The sequence below is a fragment of the Hypanus sabinus genome, chromosome 20 (assembly GCF_030144855.1).
Source record: "Hypanus sabinus isolate sHypSab1 chromosome 20, sHypSab1.hap1, whole genome shotgun sequence".
Taxonomy (NCBI): Eukaryota; Metazoa; Chordata; class Chondrichthyes; order Myliobatiformes; family Dasyatidae; genus Hypanus; species Hypanus sabinus.
In genome coordinates, this window is record NC_082725.1 from 54,802,242 (window position 1) to 54,827,987 (window position 25,746).

General features: G+C 41.4%; 1 protein-coding gene across 4 annotated transcripts in view; it reads left to right on the top strand.

Annotated features, from left to right (window-relative positions):
• Positions 1-25,746, top strand: part of jarid2b (jumonji and AT-rich interaction domain containing 2b) — a 355,488-nt gene that overhangs the window by 284,191 nt on the left and 45,551 nt on the right. For all 4 annotated transcript variants that reach the window (XM_059945528.1, XM_059945529.1, XM_059945530.1 and 1 more), the window contains 2 exons: positions 927-1,947; positions 13,417-13,904. In XM_059945528.1, the coding sequence (XP_059801511.1) occupies positions 927-1,947; positions 13,417-13,904 (1,509 nt within the window). The remainder of the gene's footprint in view (positions 1-926; positions 1,948-13,416; positions 13,905-25,746) is intronic.

A 25,746-nucleotide genomic window follows, 5' to 3' on the forward strand; every position in this document is an offset into this window, starting at 1 on the left:
ATCCACATTCAAATCTGAAGGTAGATTGCTGGTAAAATTAATATTTGCTATATAGCCTAACTCCAGAATATGTTCTAACAGGAAGGAAGGGAGCTATGGTTGAGCAATCTTGTTTGGGTAGAAACAATTAGGATATAGAGTAAGACCATAAAGTTTATTAGTGTATTACTGTCTTGAATATGAAGATACAACAAAAAACTTCTGGTTATGTGCCATCAGTCAGATCATTACATGCCTAAGTCCAACTGGATTGTAAAAGTGAATTGTATTGTGTTACAGTTCCGGAAAAAGTGTGTGGGTGAAGTGCAAAGATCATGGTGAGCTAGGTTGGAAGTTGAAGGGTTAATCTTCCCAGTGCATGGGAATTCTGTTCAGGGGTCTGATGATAGCAGCATAGAAGCTGACCTTGAGCCTGGTAGTTTGTGTTTCAAGTTTCTGCTGAACGGGAGGAAAGACCAGTGTGGGAAGGTTCGTTGATTACTTTGGCTGCTTTCCTGAGGCAGTATTTGGGGAAATGGTCATTTGTATGGCTGGCTGGTGAGAGTGGTATGTTTAATCATGGGGAAGATGAACAAAAAAATGCACCCCTTTTCAGTTTGATAGTGTAAATAACAGAAAAAGAAAATATTTCTATTTTTGCCTCACTTCTGGTAAGTATTAATTTGGCTTATTTGGTTGCATTCTATCTTTGACTTTCAAAAGGTTGTTGGTTTAGATTAATCTCCGAGATATGTACAGACAGCCTCGGCTTTCCTCCCTGGTGCAGGTCTGTGTGTGAATAGGTGAAGTGTTTGCTCAGGTAACTGAGCATACTTTCTACACACTGCAGATGTTTTGTTAAGATTGGGGTGAAGGTTGGTTGCTCTGAGCCTGGATCCCGTGTCATTAACAGTTAACCAGCGGCTTTTTTTTTGTCCTGCTGACAGGTTTCGAGAGGGATGAACGGAATTGCTCAGACTCTATCCACAGGCGCGAGTGCATCCTGTGCCAAAAAGAATAGGGAGGTTAGACCTTCACCGTCCAAGACTGTGAAGTACACTGCAACAGTGACAAAGGGAAACGTTACATACACCAAAGCCAAGAGAGAACTGGTCAAGGAAACCAAACCGAACCATGTTAAATCCAGTGTAGCTGTTAACCATACAATCTCAGGGAAAACTGAAAGCAGCAATGCAAAATCAAGAAAACAGGTGCTATCTAATGGGACATCCCATTCAAATGGTGCTGGCCTTAGCTGTGTCAAACTAAATGGAAAGATGAATGGGAAAGCTTCCACTAAAGTTGAAGTCAGAGAGGTAAAGGAAGGACTGCGGACCTCCAAGAGGAGGCACGAGGAGCTGAAGCAGATAATAAAACCACAATCACCTTCAAAGAGAGTGAAAGCTGCTCCGTGTACTGTAGGAGCTGAAGATAATAAAGCAAATACAAAAGTAAAAACTCTACCTAATGGACGAATAAAGTGTGAAACACCAGTGAAAAACAGTGAAAGACAGAGGCTTAGGAAGGCTTCCTTGGGTAAGAACACTCCAAGCAAACAAGCACATAGCAAATTGGAAAGTGCCTCCAGCGAAAATAGTTCTACCTCAGCTACAGAGTCCTCTCACAAGACACAAGACTCTACAGTAAAACAAGAGAAAGGCAACAAAGTTGGCATGGCACTGGTTGGAGAAATTCCCATTCTCAGGCCAACCCAAAAAGAGTTTCAAGACCCGTTAGCTTATATGGAAGCTGTCAGAACTCAGACAGAGAAGTACGGTATGTGCCGGGTGATCCCTCCCTCAGACTGGAGGCCTGAGTGCAAATTGAATGATGAAATGCGGTTTGTGACTCAGATTCAGCATGTGCATAAGCTGGGTAGACGGTGGGGACCCAATGTACAACGACTAGCCTGTATCAAGAAACACCTCAGATCTCAGGGCATTACAATAGATGAGCCCCCACTCATAGGTAAGCCATCTACTGAAACACTTCCTTTGTAAAAATGTACAATGCGTAAGTGAATTATGTACTGTATTATAAAGGCTGTCCATGATATTAGGAAGACACAAGGTACTTCAGATGTTGGAATTGTGATCAATGAGCAACCTGTGCTGGAGGAACTCAATAGTTTGAGCAGCATCTGTGAGAGGAAAGGGACCCGAAGTGTCAACAGTTCCTTTCCTGCCGTGGATGCTCTTCAACCTCCTCAGTTCTCTCACCAGATTGATTGTTGCGCTATTACGAGGATTCACTTTGTATGCTGCTTATAGAGCCCATTACAAAAGCTTTTAACCTGATGTGGGACTGGAAAACACCAACAGAGTGCCTTGCAAAGAGTGTAATCTTCCTCATTGTAATCAAATCTTCATTGGGAAAGAGCTCTAGGGTTTAATGTTGTTTTAAATTCCCCATAAATGGAAACATCATCTGTGACAAACCCGATGCTTCAAATACTTGGCTGTGGTTATCACATTATCAATTTCTTTGAGCAGCGACGTTGTGTTGGCGGCTCTTCAGTCATTTGGCACGTTTCCAGTTCTAAGGCTGTCTTATGTTTTCTTTCTGACATCATTCAGTACAGTAGGGTGCCAGTTCCAGCAGTCTTTCTAAATTTATCCACCCTGTGTTCTGTATCTTCCTCAATGCACTCATTTGGACTGCCACACCCTCCTGTGAAACCAAGGGCAAATTATCAGATGGGATTGTGTTGTTGACCAACGTACAATTCTGTTAGAGCTGTTGGGTAACTAGGAATGTACAAAACTGGTGGCTTTTGTGTTACTGCATCTAACCTTATGCTTCCTCCCAGCACTTGGTATTGATCCCAGGGGTGTCTGGTAATGTACCACCTTAAAATGCTGGACTCGGCTCTTCTGCCTTGCCTCAGCAGCACCATCGATGCCTCTTGTTCCTATAGGCTTATAGTCTTCATTAAAGCTAGGTCTTTCTGTTTTGTTGTATCTTAATGGTTTTACTCATGTTTAAACACACATTAACCTACTGTTAATATCTCTTAATCCATTTTAACTTTGAATGATTCAATTTTTTACATCTCTGATTATCAGTGACAATGAAACAGAGTGGAACAGGCCTTTAACAGCTTGCAGATGCTGCTGGGATGGGTGTTACCTTTGTACATGATATCTGGCGAGCCGGTTGCCACTCGTGGCCTGCTGCCACATTCCCAGATCAGCTACAGAACTGAGGCATCAGGGTTGTCAGGACCAACACTGAGCTAGTGTTGGGGCAGGGGTGGGAGGTACTGGGGGCACAATTTGGTCGAAGAATTTAATGCCACCAAGGACTTCCTTTCTTCCCCCTCCAAGATAAATGGTGGTAGTTTCCCTGGTGCCATCTCCTCGCAGACACCCTACTGTTGATGTCATCATAAATCATCTACACTCAGGTCTTCTGCTGCTGTAGTCCATCCACTTCAAGGTTTGACTTGTGCATTCAGAGATGCTCCTGTCCACCACTGTTCTAATGTGTGGTTTTTTGAGTTGCTGTCAACTTCCTGTCAGCTTGAACCAGTCTGGCCTTTCCCCTCTTGCCTCTCCCATTAACAAGGTGTTTTCACCCATAGAACTGCTACTCACTGGATGTTTTTTGTTTATCCCACCATTCTCTGTAAACTCTAGAGACTGTTATGCATGAAAATCCCAGGAGATCTGCAGTTTGCTGAGATACTCAAACCACCCCATCTGGCACCAACAATCCTTCCACAGTCAAAGTCACTTAGATCACATTTCTTCCACATTCTGATGTTTGGTCTGAACAACAACTGAACCTTTTGACCATGTCTGCATGCTTTTATGCATTGAGTTGCTGCCACGTAATTGATTAGATATTTACATTAATGTGCAGGTGTACAGATGTACCTAATAAAGTGGCTGCTAAGTGTATGTTCATATCAAAAGGTGGGTTGAGTAGACTTGAGGACTCTGCTTCTTGCGTACTTAACCTACTTGATCAAGTGATTAACAGTCTATTCAGATATCAAATTCTGTTTGAAAGTTCTACTCATGTCTTGACAATGCTATGTAAATAAAAGCCATTCTTCCTAGTACCTGTGCCCAAGATCTGTTCTTGTACTGATCCAGTTTGTTCTCTACCAGTCTGTCTTCACTTTTCCTTTCAGCCTTTTGAACGGTATTTCGATGTGTGTTTGGAGATGCGAGAGATTGCGGATGCTGGAATCTGCAGCTACAGAGAAACTGCTGGGAAACTGAGTGGGTCAAGCAACATGTTGGATGGGAGGTGGGGGGACCAGGAGCTGTTGAGGTTTTGTGTCAAATCCTGATGCAGGGGTCTGACCTGAGACATCAACAATTCCTCCCACTGTACACCCCCCTCCCCAGAGATGCTGCTCAGCCTGCTGAGTTCTTCCAGCAGTTTTGTTTGTGCTATACTGTGTTTTGTAGGTTTGGCTTGGACCCAGTTGTTATCATCCTGGGGTGATTATTTGGTTCTAATGGTTTCATTAATTTCTCTATTTGTCCCAGAGTTTCTGGTTTCTGCTCCAGTCATTTTTGGAGAATGTGCTCGGTCTTAACGCCAGTTTGTTTTCATTAATGTAATTCTCACTGAATCAGCTGTTTTTCAAGTGAAAAGCTTTTTATCTTCCACACATTCCCATCCTCACCCCTAAGCACATTCAAACTTGTATCCAGTTATCGTATTAGCTGCTCACATAAAATTCACTTCTCCAAGTAGATCCAGAGCTGCCTCTTCCTTGGATATTGAGTCATTCCTAATTGATGATCTATAGTCTTTTTTTTCTCCATCCCATCACTGACACCATCACAGGCCAGGATGAAATGTGTTGGATGTAAACTCACTATTCTATTTTGAGGTGGACTGAGAGAAAATGGTATTTCCATGACCCCACTTTTCCCCACTCCTCACTATCCAAGTAACTTGGCAATTTTCAAGACATTTGGCCAAGGCACTTGCACCGGGGAGTTTCAAGTGTGCGTCCTTTCCTAGCAACTCATAGCCATTAACTACAGCTGCTGTCTCCTGGCTCAATTGGTTACATAGAACAGAGAACATCCAGCACAAGAAATTGGTTTGAAAAGTCGATGCCTTTAAAATGAATGAGACGCAGGGTGTTTATGACCACTGTTAAGCTCTTCGATGGAAAAATAAAATCCTTTCCAGCCAATCTCTTTTGGCAGTTACATTGTTAATCCTAATACAGAGGGCTTCTGTCTCCACTGGCTACATGAGCAGAGAATTACTGAGTAAGGGAGCAAACTGAAAGATAACATTAAGTTGGTGTTTAAACTAACGGGTGATTTATTAAAAACCGTGTGCACCAGGAAACCAGTCAAAGCTGATCTACCTGAGTGTGAATTCGTACAGCTTTAAGATTATCAGTAGAACAGCATCTTGATGACAGAGCAATGGCTGCAGAAGATTAATTAACAGACTAGGTCCTGATTACAGAATAAGATGATTATCCACATGTCTAATAGTAAATCCAATTTCCTACTGCCACAGTGGGTGCATGCTATAACATAATTGGTGAAGTTCCTGAAACTTGTGGAGGTGACATCATTGCTCTGCTTTTCTCCATGTCTTCTACTTTGCTATTCTTGTCATCATGTCTCTACTTTTGTCTGCTGTTCCCTGTTACCACATTAGCACAGTCCACATCCTCTCCATTCTTTCCCCCACAACACAGAGCACATAGGGTGAAATGCTTGTTTCTCAGATCTCAATTCATTCTAATAATCACCTTTTTTAAAATAGCAATGCTTCCTGGTATTGACTTTGCTACTAGAAATATGTTCTTCCTATCTTCTGTAAGATGTCCTTGTATTTTAAGTCTCCTGCCAATTGCTTTGGTCCCAAGGAACACTAGTTTAGTCAGCCTCTAGTCATTCTCTAGTCCAGGAGCATCCTTGTAAACCTCAACTACAGTCTGTCTAGTAAGATGATATCCTTGTGGTTTGGAAATCCGAACACTCCAGCTGTACTTAGTGGTTTGAGAATTGACCTTCCTGCTCCTTGCCCTGGATAATTGTGGGTGTCTGAGCACACAAGGATTCCTTTTTACCTCTGTACTCCAGTATTGCACCAGTTAGCGTGTATTCCTTCATCTAGTTTGCCTTCATCAAACACACTACCTCCAAAACTCACTCACTTACCTGACTCCTCCACTGGCAGCTGTCAGTATGTCAGTATTCCGATGTTTCATCGGAATGGTCAGTATCCTCAAGATGAGAGCATGCATCAATGCTATTACTAAAGCTAGGTATTTACTTACACATTCTATATCCATATAGCCACTGTACTTTGGTTCAGGAAATCTTAAGGATTTGGATGTATATAAACAATTCTTTAACAAGACAGCATTCAAGTCATTGGTGTTTTGGTAGACCCACCTAGGAATGTCCAAAATACAAACTTATCTACAGATTTAAGCTTGGTTATTGAAGGAGATAATGGTCAATTGCAATCTGTGTCAAAATAAGTCCTCAGGTGATCAAATGCAAAATCATTCAACTGTGCCTAATACACATTTTTGTTCCTGGCAAAAAGAGATGAGAGAAGACTTGTTAACATTATGCTCTTTAATAGCCTTCGGCAGTATGATGTACAGGAGAATGTCCTTGGAGATTATTTCAACTCCAGAAATTTTCCGACATCCAGTGCTCTGCTGATGTCAAAAGGTTTTAAGCATTTCACAGACAATGTCCAAATTTGCAGAGACAATGCCCAGAAGCGTATTTGAAAGATCGATTGGAGCCAATAAGTAGCAATGTAAAGCTGAATACAAATGTGTTCTTAATCTAAGTAAAAGAACTCTATAAATTGCACTCAAATTTGCAGTTTAAAAAGTTCAATGTAAATTTATTATCAGAGTACATACATGTCACCACATACGACCGTGAGATTCTTTTTGCTGCGGGCATACTTAACAAGTCTATAGGACAGCAACTGAGCAGGATCAATGAACAACAAACTGTAGGACTGCAAATTAAATAAATAGCAATATATAATGAGAGCAAGATAAAGAGTCATTAATGTGAGGCCATTGGTTGTGGAAACGTCAGAGATAGAATTGATAAAGTTATCCCCTTTTGTTCAAGAGCCTGATGGTTGAGGGGTAGTAACTGTTCTTGAAACTGGTGATGCAAGTCCCAAGGTAATTAACAATTAATGGCCCACCCTCCTTGGGCATTCTGTCTTAGCCACTTCCACTGTGCAGACGATGCGAAAGCCTGAAAGCGTGTATCATCAGGCTCAAGGACACATTCTGTCCTGCTGTTATAAGCCTATTAAATGATTCCCTAGTATAAGATGAAGCCTTGACCTCACAATCTGCCTTGTTATGACCTTGCATTTTATTCTATACCTGCACTGCACTTTCTTTGTAACTGTTATACTTTATTCTGTATTCTGTTATTGTTTTAACTTGTTCTATCTTAGTGCCCTGTGTAATGATTTGATCTATATAAACAATATGCACAGCAAGCTTTTCACTGTATCTCAGAGCATGTGACAATAATATTCCAATTCCAATTCTACTGGCAGATATGTTTAATCAGTAGGTATCTGTTAGAAAGGGGGGGGGGGGAGAAACTGAAAAGGATGCAAAGAATCTTGGCACAGTAAATAATTTGGATAAGACATTGCCCCGTCTGTCTAATTAAGTAAGTTATTTGGAGGAGAAGAGGACTGTTATGTAATATTTTTCAATTTAGTATTTAATCAGGAGCATAGATAGGATGAATCTACAGTCTGTTTTGTTGGGTAGAGGAGTCTAAAACTAGAGAGTATAGGTTTAAGTTGAGAGGGGAAAGATTTAACAGGGATCTGAGGGGCAACTTTAACATCTGCAGGGATGTACGTATATTGGAAAAGCTGTCGGAGGAAATGGTAGAGGCAGGTACAATTACAACAATAATAGGACATTTGAATAGGAAAAGTTTAAAGCTATAGGGAAATTTAGGCAAATTGTGCTAGTATATCACATGCTCAGCTGAAAAGCTAGTTTTTCTGTTGTATGGCTTGATGGTTATAGATTAAGTTTTCATTTGAAACTGAAAAGAGGTGGGATTTATTTCTGGAGAAAATATTTGAACTTTATAGTCAATGTTATTACCAGAGTGCTCATCCAGTGTAAAGCTGTACATATATATGTTTATATACTACAATTTTCTCTAAAGAATCACTGACTCAGTCAGCATCGAGTTCCTGCTCCGGGCCCTTAAATTTTGGGGTTTTCCAGGCCATTTTAGAGTTTGTCTTGGGTGCTACCAGCAGAATCTTCCCTTTATGGAGCTCACTGGACTTATGTTAGCTGATAGTGACTTTGTATGTAATTAAGTGAATTTAAATACCTCACCTTCTGTGATAGGTCTTGAATCCTATTTCTGGACAATCATCTTGAGTGCAAATATCAGGTATGTAAGCAGCCCCGTGCAATTGTCATAACAGCAAAAAGAATAAAAGCCCTTTAAACAATAGCTATACAAAGTATAACATTATTTTAAAAGGCTCAACGTTTCCAAAGAGCCAAGCAGTTGGTCTAAAGTGGAACTACCAGCTAGAAAAAATGACAAAGCGGACTGTATCAACAAGTGAGTTTGACTAAGGAAGAATGAGTTGAGCTGGAATCAGAAGCCACTTAGGTTGACTGTAACACAGTGATAATTCAGTAGCAATTTGCTTTTGATGCAAGACCCAAAACTCTGTATTGGAAGACTTTGTCTTTAAATGGAGAGTGGAATTGTTTAGCCCTTGCTTATGTTCATATATGGGGGGATTTTTTTGAGAATGAGGTTTTAATAATGAAACTGATATACAAACACCTAGGTCCCTCAGGACAGTAGAGGTTCTCCAGTACAGAGATTCTGATCAGTCCAACCTGCTGATGTGTCACTTTTGTGAAGCTGTATTAAATAACTTCCTGCAGCTCCTACCACCTATCCAACACTTGTGATAGCCTTAATGATACAGTATATGGTACCTCTGCCACTATTTCCAGATATCATTTATTCACGACATTCTATGAGTTACCAAAACTTCAAACTCCACTCTGCTACTAGTCCTGTTTTACAATGGATCAGATTTTTCACCATGTTTAACTTCAAAGGTTGTAACTGCAAAGAGAAGCAAGGCTTTTGTAGCAATTGCTCACATTTCAGGGGCAGAAGCTCAGCTCCTGCTGACACCTTCCAATACTGAGTGCTTTGACCTTTTTGAGCAAGGTTCAGATCGGGTTGAAACTGGTAAATTGAACTCAGATTCTTGGTGGGTGGGGGTTCTAACACAATGTTGTTTGGCTCAACCCCCTTAACGGTGGCCAGGGAGAATGAGTGAGAGTCCTTCATGGTTGCCAATGATTGTTTCCTAGGAAATCTATTCACTGGGGTCCAACGATGGATATTGAAGCCAGTCCAGGATTGGACATGTACAAACCCCATTTCCAGAAAAGTTGGGATATTTTCCAAAATGCAATAAAAACAAAAATCTGTGATATTTTAATTCACGTGAACCCTTATTTAACTGACAAAAGTACAAAGAAAAGATTTTCACTAGTTTTATTGACCAACTTAATTGTATTTTGTAAATATACACAAATTTAGAATTTGATGGCTGCAACACACTCAACAGAAGTTGGGACAGAGTTAAAAAAAGATTGAAAAGTGCACAGAATATTCAAGTAGCACCGGTTTGGAAGACTCCACATTAAGCAGGCTAATTGGTAGCAGGTGAGGTATCATGACTGGGTATAAAAGTAGCGTCCATCAAAGGCTCAGTCTTTGCCAGCAAGGATGGGTCATGGCTCACCCCTTTGTGCCAAAATTTGTGAGAGAATTGTTAGTCAGTTCAAAAGGAACATTTCCCAACACAAGATTGCAGAGAATTTAGGTCTTTCAACATCTACAGTACATAATTTTGTGAAAAGATTCAGAGAATTCAGAGACATCTCAGTGCGTAAAGGGCAAGGTCGGAAACCACTGTTGAATGCGCGTGATCTTCGAGCCCTCAGGCGGCACTGCCTAAGAAACCGTCAAGTTACACATGTACTCCGTGCCAAAGATGAAGATGACCATCCTGATTGTTATCAGCGAAAGGTGCAAAAGCCAGCGTCTGTGATGGTATGGGGGTGCATCAGTGCCCACAGCATGGGTGAGTTGCATGTATGTGAAGGTACCATTGACTCTGAGGCGTATATTAGGATTTTAGAGAGACATATGTTGCCATCAAGGCAACGTCTATGCTTATTTCAGCAGGACAATGCTAGACCACATTCTGCACGGGCTCCAACAGCATGGCTTTGTAGGCACACAGAGTGTGTGTGCTTGACTGGCCTGCACATCATGAAGAGGAGAATCAGACAACAGAGACCATGGACTGTTGAGCAGCTGAAGTCATATCAAGCAAGAATGGACAAAATTTCCAATTGCAAATCTACTACAATTAGTATCCTCAGCTCCAAAATGATTAAAAGGTGTTACTAAAAGGAAAGGTGATGTTACACAATGGTAAACATGCCTCTGTCCCAACTTTTGTTGAGTGTGTTGCAGCCATCAAATTCTTACAAAATACAATTAAGTTGGTCAGTAAAACTATTGAAAATCTTTTCTTTGTACTTTTGTCAGTTAAATAAAGGTTCACGTGAATTAACATATCACAGATTTTTGTTTTTATTGCATTTTGGAAAATATCCCAACTTTTCTGGAAATGGGATTTGTATTTCTGAGTGGGCTTTTAGTTATCAACTATCGGCAGACTGTTCAGTACAGAATGTTTATGCCAGCCGGGGATGAGCCCAACGAGCTGAGATTCACTTTCTTGCTCATGATCCGTAATCTCATAAAAATTGTACTTGATGTTTGTTAAAGCACAATCTGGCCAAGCAGTAGGTTTTCTGTTACCATGTCCTTTCTGCTCCTCCACATTCACCCATCCTCCACTCTCACCTCACTGCACCCTTGAGGCAGTAATTTGTGGGCAGTCATCTTATGGCTCAAATTAAAAAAAAAAGTTTCCTCAACTTCCCTCTGGACTTTTCCACTCAGTCCTTGAGAGGTGGGCAAGATGGATTTGCTGATGTGGAGTCTTCTACCATATGGAAATTTGGTCATGTCACATTTCCAACTTTTCCAAACAGTTCACATGAATGGAATCATGCTGTAGCCTGGGGAATACTTGTAATAAACCTGTGATCGTTGATTATTGGTCTCATTGTAGGAAAAAGATTATACTTACCCGCCTTGTCTAGTTCCCTGAAAGTTTTATTTTCTCAGTTAAATCTCTCTCTCTCTCATTTTCTAATGTGATACTTCTGTTTGGGCTCTGGTTTGATACCGTAAATTACCCAGAGAAGTTTGATCACTTGCGTACTTGCCCATCACCCATAGTGGGACATATGCCACTGACAGCAGCTCGACAGTCTTCTGTCCTGGGCCAGTCTTTCAAGTTGTCCCCAGGTGTAGCTCTTCTTGGTTCTGCCAGGAATGAGGTCTTTTGAGGCTTCTGTTGGCGTTTCTGTAGCACGGGTTTTTTTATGGGGTGGCTTTGCTTACCCTCCTTTCACAGCTGGGCTTGGGGCTGTCCATGGGGAAGTTAGTTTGATCACATTATCCACCTGTCATGAGGGGAGCCTGGTGGAAGCACAGTGTTGAAGATCTGCCTTCTAATCCCTTCCATAGATTGATTACTGGCCCATTGTTCCATAGATGGCTTCTAGTATAGTTTGTGCTTTTAGTAATGCATGGGCAAACTTTTATTTCGATTCCGCATGTTATTAGCTACAATGCTGTACTTGCACCGAGTGATTTGTATTGTTGTGTTATCCCAGCCCCTTCAGAGAGCTGTGTTGCTTTGTCTTTGTAATGTATTGAGTTCAGGTAGAGAACCCATGGAAAGAACAAGTGGGATAAACATTTCTTTTACCAATAAGAGTCAAAACCAGTTCCAGTATTGGTCATCCCTGAGTTATTAATGCCTAACTTACTGGCAAGCGTACATAGTGCTTCCATAATGCGACTAAATTTTTACAGTGGAACTAATGTCTTGCTCTCGCTCTCTGCGCTCTCCACTTTTAGTAACTGTTCTTTGTCTTTGTGTTTCACTGCCACTCATTACAATTCAGTAGAGTATGGTTACCATGTTGAGTGATTTCTGTGTATTTTCAAACTTGTCAGCAAAATTGACTTACGAGCGCCTGTAAAACAGAACTTGTTTGTTATTCAGGGACAGCCTGTATTTCAGTAAAAGAACTGCAGAGAAAATTCCAAGTTCTAATAAGAAACAATATGTGCAGCTTAACTTGTAATATGATTGTTTTAAGTCTTTGCAGATGTTAAAAGAGAATGAAGCACTTGTTTAACTGTGTGGAGGGAAGGTACTATTTAGCCAGTGTTAGGCTGGTTTTTGCTTTTTGCTCTGAAGTGCAGTATTAACTTGGCCCTGTTGAATTTTACTCTGCTTCACTTGTGTTTCATGGAGTTATACAGTATGAAGGCAGCCACTTTGGGCCACTGAGTACATTCCGACCGTCAAGCAGACACTTACACTAATCTCATTTTTATTCTGCCGACACTCACATCTACTTCTGCTAGATCTGATCACTTACCTTTTTTGCACTGGGGGAAGTTTACGGTAGTCATTTAACCAACCATCTCCCAGGCCTTTGGGATGTGGGAGGTGACTGAGCATCTGATCACAGTGGTCATAGGAGAATATGCAGACTCCTCACGGACAGCAACTGGAGGTCAGCATTGAATCCTGGTCACTGGAGTTGAGGCAGTAGCTCCACTAACTGTGCTGTGCTGTACTATTGCTAACTTTGTAGTGCAGATGTAACAGTTACTGCCTCTAGATCTCTCTCTCTCTCTCTCTCTCTCTCTCTCTCTCTCTCTCTCCCCCCCCCCCCCCCCCAACACCTAGAATTGGAGTTCTTCTAACAGTGATGCAGGAAACCTGCCATCTATGTGACCAGGAGATTTGGTGCAGTGTTTCTCAGCACCGTTCTCAATTTTAGATTGAGGAATATGTTTTAAATGGGAGTGAAGTGGGAGAGAGGAATTTTTCTCTTTTTTCTAGTGTGTTGTTTCTACCATTAACAATACAAAGGTAAGTTACCAATTCCTTTGATGGGTGTTACTGTTGATTAAACATTGTTGATATTTCTATATAATCAAATGAGATGAAATAATAATTCCCAAATAGCAGGGAAGGTATATTTAAAAGTTTTTTTAAAGGCATAACTGGTGCTATTAAGACAAAAGAATCTGGGTGGGTCCTCTTTGATTAAAGACTAAATTATCAGTATGATATTGATTTAAATAGTGAGTGATATTCATTGTGTAATATTTAATTGATAGAGAAATAACATTTTTTTGGAAGTGCAGTTCCAAATGTAGCTGCAGTATTGGCTGAAGCTTGGGATATTGATGTGTTTCTCTGTCGTAGGAGGATGCGAGTTGGACTTGGCTCGGTTTTACCAGCTGATCAACGAAATGGGTGGCATGCAGCAAGTGACTGACCTCAAGAAGTGGAATAAATTGGCAGACATGCTGCGAATCCCCAAAACTGCACAAGACAGGCTGGCCAAGCTGCAAGAGGCTTACTGCCAGTTCCTACTCTCGTATGACTCTCTCTCACAGGACGAGCACAAGAGGCTGGAGAGGGAGGTGTTGAAGGAAAAGGAGAACCTGGAGAAGAGGAAAGGACCCCTGGAAGCACATTCAGATAACACATACAAGTCTCAGTCTCTGCCCAGGTTTGAGCCAAAAAACGGGCTGGTAAATGGTGTGGTGCATAAAAACGGCTTCCGGAAGAAGCTGAAAGAAATATCTGACTCTGATTTGAAAACAGGCAGGCGGCGACTGTTTCCTCAGGAAAAGGAGAGTGAAGAGGATGATGAAATTCTCAGTGACTTGTACAAGTGTATATACAAGGTGTGTGCATTCACATAATCTACATCCAAATAGATTTGCTTTATAATAGCAACAACACACTCTTTATATATATATATAAGCTGAAGATGTACAATGAATTATGTCTGCGCATTATGTAGCTATCACAAGAACCTGTTTGCTCACTTCATCAGCAGAACTCTTTGATACAGCAATAAATAGCTAAAGGCAAAGTCCTTGATTGTTCAACTAAAGAGGTTTGGCTTCAGGTTGGTACAACATACTGCATTGCTACACATACAGAACAGTGTCAGGTTATGACTCTAAACCTAATATTTTATATTTGGCTCAGGAACATTTTCAAGATAATTTGCTTAATGCTGACTTGAGGCACTTAGGGCTGATGATACGTTCATGATGAGCATTTGAACGGGAAATGGTTCTTGGGTATTAATGAGTCTGAATGGCCTAAATGGTCTTTAAGCTTGTGGTGAATGTATTGCAATCTTTTTGTGGTTGGTATCATATAATCTAGTTCTGGCAACACCCCGTAAATTCTTAAGGATGAAAAGTTAATTTGAAAAACAGATTCAAGTAAATTCTTCGTCTTAGTCAGCTTTGGTGTTGAGTTCTAACATTACATTTCCAGAAGTGCCTTAAAGCAAGGAAATAGACATTAAACGGGAGGATATCAAACAATGTGGTACAGAGGTAGTGTATATCCATACTTCCTTCAAGGTGGCTGTAAAAGCATATGGAGTAATTTCCTTTTTCTAGCTGAGACACAAAGCAAAAGCAGGAGTTCTGTTTGAGTTGTATTACTGAGATTAGGGCACGAGTTCTGTATATATTATAGGTCTTTGCATTACAGCAGACATGTGTTTGCACAGGAGAGGGTGCCAAGGCAATATAAAGTAGTATTGCCAGCACTGGAAAATTATAGCTCTGAGGAAAGATTGGATAAGGCAAGGCAATTTCCATTGGAACACAGGAGGCTCATAGATACCACAAATGAATAAAATGATGAGGGGTCACAATGAACAGGGAAGACGGCGGTATCAAAAACCAGGGGCTTAGAGTGCAAGTAATTTGCAGAAGGAGTTAAGGGTAGAGCAGCAAATAACTTTTCATCAGAAGATGGTGAGTCTCCGGAGCTCACTGCTTGAGAAGGTGGCAGAGCAGAATTCTTCATTACATTGTACCTGCACGACCTCCCAAGACCTCATCTTGGGAGGTGAGATTAGATTGGGCAGATGTTTTATGACCATCAAAGGCAAGATGGGCTGAACGGTCTCCTGTATGGTGAATTGTTTATGGTTCTGCTGTTTTAAATGCAAATGGCAGTTGTATCAGCTTATTAAAAGTCTAGTTCTTCCCAACCTTCCTCCTTTCTATGTCCTGTCCTTTCCCCTTCCCATCTCCCACCGTGCTGCTTATTGCTCACTCCTGTAAAGAGTTACCATGGTTGTTTAAAGAAAGGTACATTGTGTTGCACACAGTTTTATGTAAAATCAAATCTCCCCCCTCCCCCTATATTGTTTGAGCCAATGTGCAGCGTTGTTAATCATTCATTTCATGTTGCTAAGCTCCAGGTGATCTAGTATCCTAATGATATCTATGCCAATTGCTGATTTAAAAGTCTTCTGCAGAGTGATTTTAGCCCTTTCCCAGAAATATTTTGTTGGCTGGTTCAGTCTTGATGCTCACAGCTGGATCCAAGAAGGTAAATTAATCCAGGCATTAAGTGATCAGAAGTTCTCCGCTTTCTGTGTCTGCACCACGTGATCATCTGCATGACTGGAAGTGTTGGTCGACCTCCCTTCTTATTGATGCCACATACCGTTCGTGTTGGCAGAGTTTCACAGACTAATGATCCATTTTAGGAATATTTTGACTAATTCACTGGTATTTGATGTCAGGAGATTGAACTGCCTTGTCCCATCACATTCTTTAAATTAAAAGAATCATAAAAGTAGCCATACGAGCAAAGGTAATCATTCAATCGAGTACTACTGGCTGAGTAACCTCTGACCTCTTCCAGTCATTCTATTTTTTTTAAAAAAAGCTGCTAAATACATCACATGATGGGTTTCACATTTAGAATTACCACGCCTTCTCCACCCTTAAGGCACTCTAGGCTGTTCCCTTGTTTCTCTGCTGGTGTCCTCTCATCTGAGCAAGGGGCACTAATTTCTGTAGTTCTTGCAGATGTGTTTGCAGGTCTGTCGCCATTCATAGAACATAGAACAATACAGCACAGTACAGGCCATTCAGCCCACAATGTTGTGACGACCCTTAAACCCTGCCTCCCATATAACCATCCATCTTAAATTCCTCCATATACCTGTCTAGTAGTCTCTTAAATTTCACTAGTGTAGCTGCCTCCACCATTGACTCAGGCAGTGCATTCCATGCACCAACCACTCTCTGAGTAAAAAACCTTCCTCTAATATCCCTCTTGAACTTTCCTCCCCTTACCTTAAAGCTATCTCCTCTTGTATTGGGGATTGCCCTGGGGAAGAGGTGCTGGCTGTCCACTCTATCTATTTTTCTTAATATCTTGTATACCTCTATCATGTCTTCTCTCATCATCCTCCTCTCCAGAGAGTAAAGCCCTAGCTCCCTTAATCTCTGATCTTAATGCATACTCTCTACACCAGACAGCATCCTGGTAAATCTCCTCTGTATCCTTTCCAATGCTTACACATCCTTCCTATACTGAGGTGACCAGAACTGGACACAGTACTCCAAGTGTGGCCTAACTAGAGTTTTATAAAGCTGCCTCATTACCCCGCGACTCTTAAACTCTATCCCTCGACTTATGAAAGCTAACACTCCATAAGCTTTCTTAACTACCCTATCTACCTGTGAGGCAACTTTCAGGAATCTGTAGATATGTACCCCCAGATCCCACTGCTCCTCCACACTACCAAGTATTCTGCCATTTACTTTGTACTCTACCTTGGAGTTTGTCCTTCCAAAGTGTACCACCTCACACTTCTCTGAGTTGAATTCCATCTGCCACTTCTCAGCCCACTTCTGCATCCTATCAATGTCTCTCGGCAATCTTCGACAATCCTCAACACTATCTACAACACCACCAACCTTTGTGTGATCTGCAAACTTGCCAACCCACCCTTCTACCCCCGCATCCAGGTCGTTAATAAAAACCACGAAAAGTAGAGATCCCAGAACTGATCCTTGTGGGACAGCACTAGTCTCAGCCCTCCAATCCGAATGTTCTCACTATCTCTAAGAATCTTTTCCAACAGCTTTCCCACCACAGACGTAAGGCTCACTGGTCTATAATTACCAGGACTATCTCTACTACCTTTTTTGAACAAGGGGACAACATTCGCCTCCCTCCAATTCTCCGGTACCATTCCCGTGGACAACCAGGACATAAAGATCCTAGCCAGAGGCTCAGTGATCCCTTCCCTCGCCTCGTGGAGCAGCCTGGGGAATATTCCGTCAGGCCCCGGGGACTTATCTGTCCTAATTTATTTTAACAACACCAACACCTCCACTCATATTGTCTCACCATCATCAAGTTCCCTCTCATCGGTGAATACTGAACAGAAGTACCGTATCTTCCAGAGTATAAGCCAACCCCCTCTCTCCCCCCCCCCCCCCCATATTTAAGGTTAAAAAAGTGACTTTTGCTTGTTAACTGTATAAGCCGACCCCTTTTGTAGAGGTTTTTGATTTAACCAGAGAAGATCACGAGATCTCACATGCTGGTACTCAGCTTTGCCGGATCTGGAACCTGGAAATTTTGTGAACCAGTACCTGCTAAGAAAACAGGCCTACTACACATTGGAGAGCATTTTAGGCAAATTCTTATAAATAAATCAGGGATGAAATTTTGGATTAGGTTTCCAATGGAAAATAATCCTCTGAAACGTAACCCTCGTGAAACCATTTAGCGCCCATTGCAATCTCATTAAAACATAACGCGGGGTGGCGGGATCAGTATGTGCACTCAGTATTGAGTTTGCAACCAACGTGTACGAAAGATTAAAACAAATGCGATATGATGCTGGCTTCAAGCTGAAGGTTGTTGATTTTGCTAAAGGAACGAATAATTCTGCAGATGCTAAGAAGTTTAGTGTAAACGAGAGAGAGTGACAGAGTGGAGAAAGGCAGAAGAGTCGCTGAGGGAAATACCAAAGACGAAATGTGTAAATTGCGGGGAAAACATGCCAGTGGCTAGAACTAGAAGAAAGATCACCAGTGATCATCAGGATACATTGTTACCAGAGAAATGATCTGAGTTCAAGCGTTGAAATGGGATGAAAAACATCGTGAGATTTGCGAAACTTTCTAAGCTATGTGAAGTTGGTGCACCCGAATTATGAATAGATGTGATCTTGTGTTCAGACAAAAAACAAAGATTGCTCAGAAAATTCCCGTGGGGGGGGGGGGGGTGTTGTTTACGTTCAAGAACGCTGCTGGATGGACGATGCTTTGAAGTAGGTTAAAGAGGTGTGGCGTCAACATCCCGAAGTTGTCAGGAAGGAAAAGTTGCTACTTGTCTGGGACATGTTCAAAGCGCACTTGTCAGGTGAGACAAAAGCAGCACTGAAAGCTGAAAATACAGATATTGCAGTCATCCCTGGTGGTCTGATGTCCGTGCTCCAGCCACGAGATGTGAGTATAAACAAACCAAAGAATTCATGTGTTGACAGTGCAACCAATTTGACATAAAAACAGCCAGTAAATACGACCTGTTTTCTGTGTAGTCGTTTTTCCAAAGTTGGTACCCTCTGTATAAGCCGACCCCCTAATTTTAGGGCCAAATTCTCGGCTTATACACCAGAATTTACGCTATTCATTGAGTATCTTGCTCACTTCCACAGCCTCCAGGCACATCTTCCCACCTTTATTCCTAATCAGTCCTCTCTTCACTCCTGTCAACCTTTTGTTCTTCACATAATTGAAGAATGCCTTGGGGTTTTCCTTTACCCTACTTGCCAAAGCCTTCTCATGCCCCCTTCTTGCTCTCCTCAGCCCCTTCTTAAGCTCTTTTCTTGCAACCGTATATTCCTCAATAGACTCATCTGATTCTTGCTTCCTAAACCTCACACGTGCTGCCTTCTTCTATCTGTCTAGATCGGGGTGGGCAAACTTTTTGACTTGTGGGCCACAAAGGGTTCTAAAATTTGACGGGGGCCGGACCAGGAGCAGATGGACGGAGTGTTTTGGTAATACACCTCATAAGAGAAAATAAAATATCATGGGATATGTAGAAAACATGTGCTTTAATTTCAATTGAAAATGAACAAATGCATTACAACAAAATAACTGTCTTTGAAGTCCCATGGTATTTAGCTATTTATTGAAATGACTTTTAAAACACTGAAAATTAAATGAATAAAATACAGCTTTTTTTAATAGTAACAGTTATTATTTTAAAGCACTGAAAATTCTGTTATCCTTCAAGATATTATCATCACTCTCCTCCTGACTGTCTTTATTTCAAAAATGGTAGGAGATGCAGGTCTACTTGTCCTGCTCCTTCTTATTCAATTGTCCCCTGTGCCAAAACTCAACAACGACCAGCACAAGGACAGAACAGTGACAGCGCACCAGTATGCGGAGCGCGTTATTTGATCTGGAGGGCATTATTTTGAGAACGTACGTGCACCTGCGCACTACTCATGTCCATCACTTAACAGAAATGACATGTAACATGTAAGGCTTATTCAAAAAAATATTTTCAAATGCATTTTTTACATAACACAACGAAGAAACTTATTTTTAATTTCAGTGGGAACAGTGTTGTTGGTCTCCCTTTTTAGCCAGCGCATCAAAGTCTGGATTTAGTTTTGTTGTGGCGATTTTCAGGATGGATCTGAGGTGTTGGTCAGTTAACTTGGATCTGTGGCTGGCTTTGTTGATGTTCATGACGCTGAACGCCTGTTCACACAAATAGATCGAGCCGAACAAAGAGTAAAGCGCAAATGTGGAGTAATACGCTGCACCTCAACAAAGGTCAATGTATATAGAGTGCGTCATCTATTGGGAAAACGCCAGAATTGCGGGGAAAAAACGTTAACAAGGTTTATTAATATAATTTCATCAAGTTCTGTGGGCCGGATTAAAAAGCTTAACGGGCCGCATATGGCCCGCGGCTGTAGTTTGCCCATGCCTGGTCTAGATTCTCCAGCTCACTTGTCACCCATGGTTCCTTCACCCTACCATTCTTTATCTTCCTCACTGGTACAAACTTATCCCTAACATCCTGCAAGAGATCCTTAAACTTTGATCACATGTCCATAGTACATTTCCCTGTAAAAGCATCATCCCAATGCACACCTGCAAGTTCTAGCCTTGTAGCCTCATAATTTGCCCTTCCCCAATTAAAATTTTTCCTGTCCTCTCTGATTCTGTCCTTTTCCATGATAATGTTAAAGGCCAGGGAGAGGTGGCCACTATCCCCCAGATGCTCACCCACTGATCAATATTAGGGAAGTTAAAGTCACCCATGATAACAAGCCTGTTAATTTTTGCACCTTTCCAATATCTGCCTCCCAATCTGCTCCTTGGTATCTCTGTTGCTACAAGGGGGCCTATAGAATACTCCCAATAGAGTAACTGCTCTCTTCCTGTTCCTGACTTCCACCCATACTGACTCAAAAGAGGATCCTGCTGCATTACCCACCCTTTCTGTAGCTGTAATAGTATCCCTGACCAGTAATGTCACCCCTCCTTTCCCACCCCCCCCCCCCATCCCTTTTAAAGCACTGAATCCAGGAATATTGAGAATCCATTCCTGCCCTGGTGCCAGCCAAGTCTCTGTAATGGCCACTACATCATATTTCCAAGTATGTATCCAAGTTCTCAGTTCATCACCTTTGTTCCTGATGCTTCTTGCATTGTACACGCACTTTAGCCCTTCTACCTTACTACCTTTACACCCTTTATTCTGTTTCTCTTTCCTCAAAGCCTGTTTATATGCTAGATCTGGCTTTACTCCATGCACTATTCTTGCAGTTCTCGCATGACTTTATCCTCCTCCACCTCACTATCTGTTCTAACACTCTGGTTTCCCTCCTCCTGCAAATCTAGTTTAACCCCTCCGGAGCAGCACTAGCAAACCTTCCCGCAAGGATGTTAGTCCCTGTCGGAACAGGTACCACCTTCTCTGGAACAAGGCCCAATTGTCCAAAAACATGAAGCCCTCCCTCCTGCAGCAGCTCCTTAGCCACGTATTTAGCTGCATTATCTTCCTATTTCTAGTCTCGCTAGCATGTGGCAGTGGTAGCAATCCTGAGATTGCAACCCTGGAGGTCCTGTCCTTCCACTTTGCACCTAACTCCCTAAATTCTCTTTGCAGGACCTCCTCCCTCTTCCTATCCACATCATTGGTCCCTACATGGACCACAACATCTGGCTGCTCACCCTCCCTCTTGAGAATACTGAGAACTCAATCCAAGATATTGCAGGCCCTGGCACCAGGGAGGCAACAGACCATCCAGGATTCTCGATCTCTTCCACAGAACCTCTTATCTGTCCCCCTAACTATCAAATCCCCTATCACTACTGCTCTCCTGTTTTTCCTCCCCTTCCCTTCTGAGCTCAGGGTCCAGTCTCGGTGCCAGAGACACAACCACTGCAACTTGTCCCTGGTAGGTCACCCCCACCAACAGTATCCAAAACAGTGTACTTATTATTGATGGGAACGACCTCAGGGGTGCTCTGCTCTTCCTGTCTATTCCCCTTCCCTCTCCTGACAGTCACCCAGCTACCTGTCTCCTGACTCTTAGGAGTGACTGTCTCCCTGTAACTCCTGTTTATTTCTGCCTCTGCTTCCTGAATAATCCGAAGTTCATCCAGCTCCAGCTCCAGTTCCCTAACTTGGTTTGTCAGGAGCTGCAGCTAAATTCATCTTTTACAGGTGTAGTCATCAGGGACAATTGTGCTCACCCTGACTTCCCACATACTGCAAATGGAGCACTCAACTGTCCTAACTGCTGCCTCCATTACCTGCTTCTAAGCTAATTAGATTAATTAAAGGAGCTTACCCGGCCTTACCTGAATGGGAGCAAACTCATCCTCAGCCTCTGCTTGCTGAAACCTCTCGAGCCAAAGCCTTCCTACTCTGTCTCCCTCTACTCCGTCGCCCGCTCCGTTAATCTGCTCGCTTTTTAAACTCTCCCGCTGATCTCAGAGGCCAACCTTCACGCGTTTGCACAGTCGTACCCTGTTCATACTGCTGAAGAAATGCTCTTTGATCTTGGTTCAGGCGGCCTGAACGCTACTATGTTTGTGCAGGATTCCCTAAAGGTTAATTTGCAGGTTGAGTCTGTGGTGAGGAAGGAGAACACATTGTTGGCATTCATTTCAAGAGAACTAGAAGATCAAAGTAAGGATGTTACTTTGAGATGTTATGAAACACTAGTTAGGTTGCACTTGGAGTACTGTGAGCAGTTTTGGACCCCCTTAGAAAGGATGTGCTAAAATTGGAGAGGGTTGAAAGGAAGTTCATGAAGATGATTCCAGGTTTGAGCAGCATGTCAAGTGAAGAGCGTTTGATGGCTCTGGGCCTGTATTCACTGGAATTCAGAAGAATGAAAGGTGACCTCATTGAAATCTATTGAATGGTGAAAGGCCTTGATAGGGTGGTTGTGGAAAAGATATTTCATAAGGTGGGATAGTTTAAGACCAGAGGACACAGCCTCAGAATAGAGGGACATCCTTTCAGAATGAATAGGAGGAATTTTTTTAGCCAGAGAGTGCAGAATCTGTGGAATTCTTTGCCACAGGCAGCTGTGGAGGCCAAGTCTTTATGTATCTTTAAGCTAGAGGTTGATGGATTCCTGATTGGTGAGGAGATGAAGAGAGGGAGGCATGAGATTGGGGCTGAGAGGAGAAAATAGAGCATTGTTATTATCATCATCAGGTACCATGCCCAGTTTGAGCTTTGTCATGGCCCACACACTCCTGTTTCGGGTCAAGTGGATCAATTCATTGGTATTCATTTCCAGTTCTCTGGCTGCTGTCTCCATCGTCATTTGTCTTTGTCTTCCTCTTGCTTTCTTCCCTTCAATCTTTCCCATAATTACTCCTTTTTCTAATATTCTAACTCCTCTTTCCTAATCATATGTCCAATGAAGTTACGTTGCCTTTTCATGATCTCATACATTATTTCTCTTTTTGTGCTTGCTCTGTTCATGACATCCTCGTTAGATAATCATTTTATCCATGATATTCTTTGCATCCTCCTCAAAAACCACATCTCTGCTGCTTCAATTCATTTCCTCATGTTACTAGATAATGTCCAACATTCGGAGTCATATAACATAACTGGATAAACGTAACATTTCAGTACTCTGAGGCGGGTTGTCATGCCTAGTTTAGTGTTAGTCAATATACTCTTCATTGTCGTAAAGGTGTCTTTTGCTATCCTTACTCTTCTTTTGATGTCCATGTCGCACCTGCCATCTGATGTCACCCAGCTTCCTCAGCAGCAGAAGTTCTGTACTTGTGTCTTCCCTGTTTATTCTCAGCCTGCAGATAAGTCTCCTTTTTTGATATGACCATACATTGTCTTTTTGCAAGTAAGTTTTGCAGTTCTTTCTCTGTACTTGCAATTAACACAGTGTCATCCACATATCTGAAATTATTGATGTTTTCACCGCCAATTTTGATTCCCGAGATATCTCTTATTTTTTGTAATATTGTTGCACTGTACACATTAAACAAATTGGGAGAAAACACACCCTTGTCTAACGCTTCTCTTGATTTTCGTAAACTGACTCATTTCTCCATCTATTCGTTCAGCAGCAGTTTGTTCCCAGTACAGATTTCTGATTAGGCGGAGGCCTTTTGAATCTAGATCTAGAATTTCCTGTAATATTTCAAATAACTTATTGTGCTTCACTTTATCAAATGCTTTCGTGTAGTTGATAAAACAGACAAATCTTTTTGGACTTAAATAGCTTGTTCTGATAGTATCCTTAACATCAATATCGCGTTTCTTGTACCTTTGTCTTTCACAAAACCGCATTGTTCTTTACGTATTTCAGCTTGTATCTTACTTTTAGCTCTTGTCATCAAAATTCTTAGAAGTGTCTTGGTGATATGACTCATTAAACATATGGTCCTATGTAATTCACATTCTATTGCTCCAGGTTTCTTAAGAAGGGTGATAAATACTGATTTTTTTCATCTCGTATTATTCCAGTTTCCTAAATGTCATTGATTAAATCAGTAAGTTTTTCAATTCCATAATCTTCAAGGGCAATAATTTGTTCTATTACTAATTCATCAGGACCTGCTGCCTTTCCTTTCTTCATTTTATTTATTGCATTACAAACTTCAGATTTTAAAATACTTGGACCTTCAATGTTCTTTAATTTCTGGTTTTTCGCCTCGATCGTCTTCAAACAATTCCTGAATATATTCAGTCCATCTGTTCATAATCTCATCTTTTTCCATGATAGTGGTACTGTTGTTTGCTTTCGAACATCCACCTGAAGAATAGAGGAGCTTTTTACCAGTGATATTCTTGATTTGCGGATGTAACCGCTTTGGATCTGTAATAGGGATTCTTTCTAGTTGCTCATATTCCTGGTTTAACCATTCTTCTTTGTCTTTTTGACATAAGCTTTTAACTTTTTTATCTAAAGACTTATATTCTATAGGATTTGCTTTCTTCCCTCTCCTTCCATTAGATTTTTGATTTCATGTGTCATCGATTTATTCTTCATGCTCTTTTTTAGTAATCGCTGACTTTGCTGATTCTACCAAGGCATTCTTTAGGGAGTTAAACTTCATTTCTACATGATTGCTATCATTAACAGATTTGATTTTTAGACTTTGAAATCTATTCCTTACTTCAATTGTAATTTTTTGTCTGAAGTTTTCTTCTTTAATTAATTGCGAGTAGTGAAGGGATTTTGCTGCTTTGGTTTTTTAAGTTCTACTTTTACATGACATGTTACTGGGTTATGGTCACTATTACAGTCTGCACCTGGATATGTTTTGCATTTAGTCACTGAGTTTCTAAATCTGAGGTTTACAGTAATAAAGTCAATTTGATTTCTGGTGTTATCACCTGGACTTTTCCAGGTTCACAAGTGTCTTGGATGGTTTTTGAAGTAGGTATTCATAATGACCTTATTATTCATCTTACACCATTCTACCCATTTCTCGCCTCTTTCATTTCTTTCCCCTAGTCCAAATTTTCCTATGGTATTTCCATCAGCACCTTGTCCTAATTTCCATTGAGATCTCCCATGACAATAACAATATCTCGAGATTTGCATCCATTCTTTGCTTGTTCAAGCTCTTCATGGAGTTTATCTATGTCCTCATTCGTTCCATCTGTTGTTGGTACACATATACTTGTATAATCAAATGGTTGTCCTCTGAATCTACCAAGGAGCATGCTTTCTGATTTTGCCTAATGTCCTAAGACACTTTTTGCCATGTTTTCATCCAGAAGAATTCCTACTCCATTAGTATGGGATGTTCCTCAAGAATAAATTAGTGTTTTATTTCTAATCTGACATGTTCCAGGACCTGTCCAATGAACTTCACTAATTCCCATGCTGTTACTCTTTAGTCTTAACATTTCATTTATCACATTGTCCAATCTTCCTGCTTGATATAGGGTTCTTGCATTCCAAGTGGCAATAATTTTATTTTGTGTTACTTGAATTTTATGAGCAGTAGCTTGACGACGGTTGGGGATCCCCTGCTACCCAGATTTAACCCTACCAAGCGAAGCATCTTCAGAATTGTCTTGAAGATCCTCTTGACGCTGTTGTGCGATAAATTTTGTGAGTTTGACCATGGTTTTCTTAGCAAATAGATTCTAGGAAACCTGGTATGTAGCAACGGTGGTTTGCTATGGCTTTCCGTTGGGCGAACTGAA